The sequence below is a fragment of the Zea mays genome, chromosome 10, assembly GCF_902167145.1.
Source record: "Zea mays cultivar B73 chromosome 10, Zm-B73-REFERENCE-NAM-5.0, whole genome shotgun sequence".
NCBI classification, from domain to species: Eukaryota; Viridiplantae; Streptophyta; class Magnoliopsida; order Poales; family Poaceae; genus Zea; species Zea mays.
The window spans coordinates 148,649,158-148,652,746 of NC_050105.1; the positions used below are offsets into that span (position 1 = coordinate 148,649,158).

A 3,589-nucleotide genomic window follows, 5' to 3' on the forward strand; every position below is an offset into this window, starting at 1 on the left:
AGTACAACGAAGCAAAATGCAGCTAGCAAAATATCTTCTTCATGAATACTCTACCTACACCAACTCTAGACTTGCCTGGGACTTCGCGAGCAGCCCCACGAATACTCTAGAGCTCTTTTCTGCATCTTCCTTTTTCTGCTGCTTTCAAGTGGAAATTCTACTACTGCTTCCAAAACAAGCTGCCAGTGAAAGTGAGCATAAAACAGATTGCTGCTGCATCTCAGACAAATAGCAGAGCTGTTGCCTCTGCTTTCAAAAAGCAGTGTATGGTGCCAAAAAAAATTGTTAACAAGAAAATTCAAAACCAAACAAAAGTTGACAACAAACCAGATGCCATAACATTCTATTTGCTAGCACCATCCAAAAATTTAGAAAATCAGTTTGATGCCATGAAACAGTTTGCCACCACCATTCAGAATTCAGCCATGTTCAAGATTACAACTGCATGACAATGGAAAAACCAAACAAAAGTTGACAACAAACGTGATGCCATAATATTCTATTTGCTAGCACCATCCAAAATTTTAGAAAATCAGTTTGATGCCATGAAACAGTTTGCCACCACCTTTCAGAATTCAGCCATGTTCAAGATTACAACTGCATGACAAATGAAATTCAGTTTGCTACCACTATCTAGAAGTGATTATTTTGACAAACATACACGACCAGAACGGTCTATTTTGACAACTGTGACAAGACGTGACCCATTTTGTATAGCGGCAATAAAGAGTGACATGTTTTAACAAATTCCTCATAAAATTAATTATCTCCATATTTACTTATTTCATTTCTATAATCTCATATATGCTTTGTGCTAGGTATACCTATTTATCCTCTTTTCATGTTATCAAATTACATATCAAATCTCGTCCATCACCGGCTCACCAGCCACTAATATCAATAATTCCTTCGTAAAACCTATGCTGGAATACGCGCGCGCAAGCGCGCACAATACACTAGTATATATATATATATATATATACACACACACACGTACGTACAATGTAGATCCACATTATTATTAGTACTGGTATAATCGGAAGTTGGAAGTCGTGCTGCAAATAGAATGTTGCCGGATCACACTATATATATGCGTCTCCCTCTCGGGTCTCGGCGACCATACGTCCCTTTCGTAACGAATTGCATGCATATTCTTCGCTGACTTTAGTTTTTTTTCCCTTCCTTAATTTTCCACCCTGCACGTGACTACGTGAGTGAAGCTACCACTCACCTACGCGCAAATAGGCACTCGTTTCGCCCTCCCCACTTGTGCTGATGCTGGCCTCCTCACCCCACCAAATCTCTTCAACGTAGGAGTACACCAGAATTCTTTCATATCTAGATGCCACCAGAATTCTTTCATATCTGGATTCCGTTTTCTTTTGTTTGTTTGTTTGTTTTCTTTCGGAGTTCCACGTTCCCATATGTTCGGGACATCTTTCATTCGTCGCCAAGCACATCAGAAAAAAGCGAGAGACCTTTCCACCGACTTCTTTACTAGCATAGAATGCTCGATCACGGACAGCTGATCGATACATCGTATTCAGAAAAAATGCAGAAATTAGTTCTGACCTGAATTTCCGGAGTAAAGTAGCTAGGGAAGTTGGATGCAACTGGTTAAAACTTGAATCATGCGAGCAAGAAAATGTAAAGGGAAGAGAAACAAACAGGGAAATTGTTGGTAAAAAAAAACCTGGAAGTGCATGAAGTGGCTTCGGAGATGTCGATCAGTGTGTTCACCACTTCAGCCTGCACTTTTTCGAAAGGCCGGGGAAAAAAAAAGGAGACGGCTTTTTTCGGTTGATCTCTTGTTGGAGACGACTCCCCCTCACTCCAGTCCAGTCCCTGCCTTTCTTCATCGGTGTCAGTACTCACGATACCGTGTACCTCAATCCACAATTTTGGCTAGCTCGTTTGTTTTTTGCTTTTTTTTTTGTGTTTTTGGTAGCCTGAGTTTTGACTCTTTTCGCGCAGATACATACATATATGCATCCTATCAGAGTCCACTGTTTTCATATACGAATGCAGTAGTAGATCAGATGGAAATAAACACTTTAATTCTACATCGGCATAGTCATACGGAAACAACAAGATGCAGAATCGGCAGTAACGTGTATACGAATACAGGCAAATTCAAACAAGAAGCACTATACTCTCATATATCTATCTCTTTCAATCAACAGAACAGCTGCTCGCTGCTCGCTTGGCAAGCCAATCAATACAAGCGGGGTAAAAAAGAGAGAGAGAGCTACAAGCAGAGACGAGAGAGAGAAAGAGAGAGAGAAAAAACAAATACTAGCAGGGGGGAAAAGAGAAGAAAGCGAAGCAGAAGGGAATAGTGGTAAAAAAAATACTAACACGCTCCTCACTTCTCCTTCTCGTTCTTCTCCTCCGCCTCGCCATGCGCCGCGGGCGCGCGCGCGAGCGAGAGAGACCAGACCACCGGCGAGCCCGCCGGGCGTCGCACGCGCAGCGGCGATGGCCGCCGCATGCAGCTCGATCGTCGATCGATAAGGGTAGGTATAGCTAGCTAGGCCGCGCGCGCCTAGGCAGGCAAGGCAAGGCAAGGCACGCGCGGCGCGCGCGGTGGCGGCGCTAGCCCGCTAGCTCATCGGTTGTGCAGCGGGTTGGGCCCCGTGGGCACGCGGCGCTTGTCCTCGTCCACCATGCCGCCGGCGCGCCACCGGCGGCCGAGCCCGATGCTGACGAGGCCGGCGACCACGACGTCGAACGCGCCCCGCTGCTGCTGCTGCTGCCTGACACTGACGGCCGCGGTCCCGGTCCCGGTCCGGTTCCTGGCGGCGGGCACCGCGCGCGACTCGTCGGCGACGCACGCGGCGGCCGCGACCAGCACTAGCCACGCGAGCACCGCGGCGCGGGACCACCGCCTGCTTCTCATGCTGCGGGCAGGCGCCGACGCGCCGCCAGGCGCAGCGCACAGCAGCAGCGGCGGCGGCGGCGGCTGGTGGCGGGCGATCGATGGATGGGGACGCGGGGCGCCGGGCGGCCGGCAAGCTGATCGAGCTAGGTAGAGCACACTAGCAGGCGGAGGAGGAGGTAGCTAGCCGGGCGGATTGTTGCAGTGGGAGACAACACAACACAAGACAACAGGAGGCTGGAGGAGCGGTAGAGTGGAGTCAAAGTAAAAGCTCGGAGCTGCAGGGGGTAGCTGAGGTTCTCGCTGCAAATAGGAGGGTTTTATGTAGGTGGTGGTAGGCTGCCCTGCCCTGGTGTGTTTGTGGGTGGGTGCTCCTGCTCTCTCGGCCATGGCCATGGGCGGGTCGGCCCATGCTATGCCTGCGAGTCTGCCTCCGTCGGTCCGTCCACTCACTGTGGAGAAGGAGAGGGGGAGGCAAGGTGCAGAGCTAGCTAGGGGCCAGTGCGTGGATGCCACCAAACCGCATTGAAGGATCTTCAATTCTCTGGGCCTCCCTGCCACTGTCTGCCTCAGCCTCCTCCCCCCGTCGACAGAGACAGAGAGAGAAGGAAATGCCCACACCCAGTGACCAGCAGGCCACTTTGTACAGAGCGAAAAGGTGCGGAGGGGATGGAAAGTTTGGTGAGCAGGGGAAGGGGGCCAACCAACGAA

At 49.8% G+C, this 3,589-nt stretch overlaps 1 protein-coding gene across 1 annotated transcript; it reads right to left on the reverse strand.

The window, feature by feature from the left end:
• Positions 1–2,300: 2,300 nt before the first annotated feature.
• On the reverse strand, positions 2,301–3,171 carry LOC100275872 (uncharacterized). The gene has a single exon (NM_001149838.2). It carries the CDS (start codon positions 2,897–2,899, stop codon positions 2,609–2,611), a length of 291 nt encoding a protein of 96 aa, NP_001143310.1. The 5' UTR covers positions 2,900–3,171; the 3' UTR covers positions 2,301–2,608.
• Positions 3,172–3,589: the final 418 nt, after the last annotated feature.

Coding starts and splice junctions, on each gene's coding strand:
- LOC100275872 (NM_001149838.2), bottom strand. CDS start 2,899: ATGAGAAGCAGGCGGTGGTCCCGCGCCGCGGTGCTCGCGTGGCTAGTG.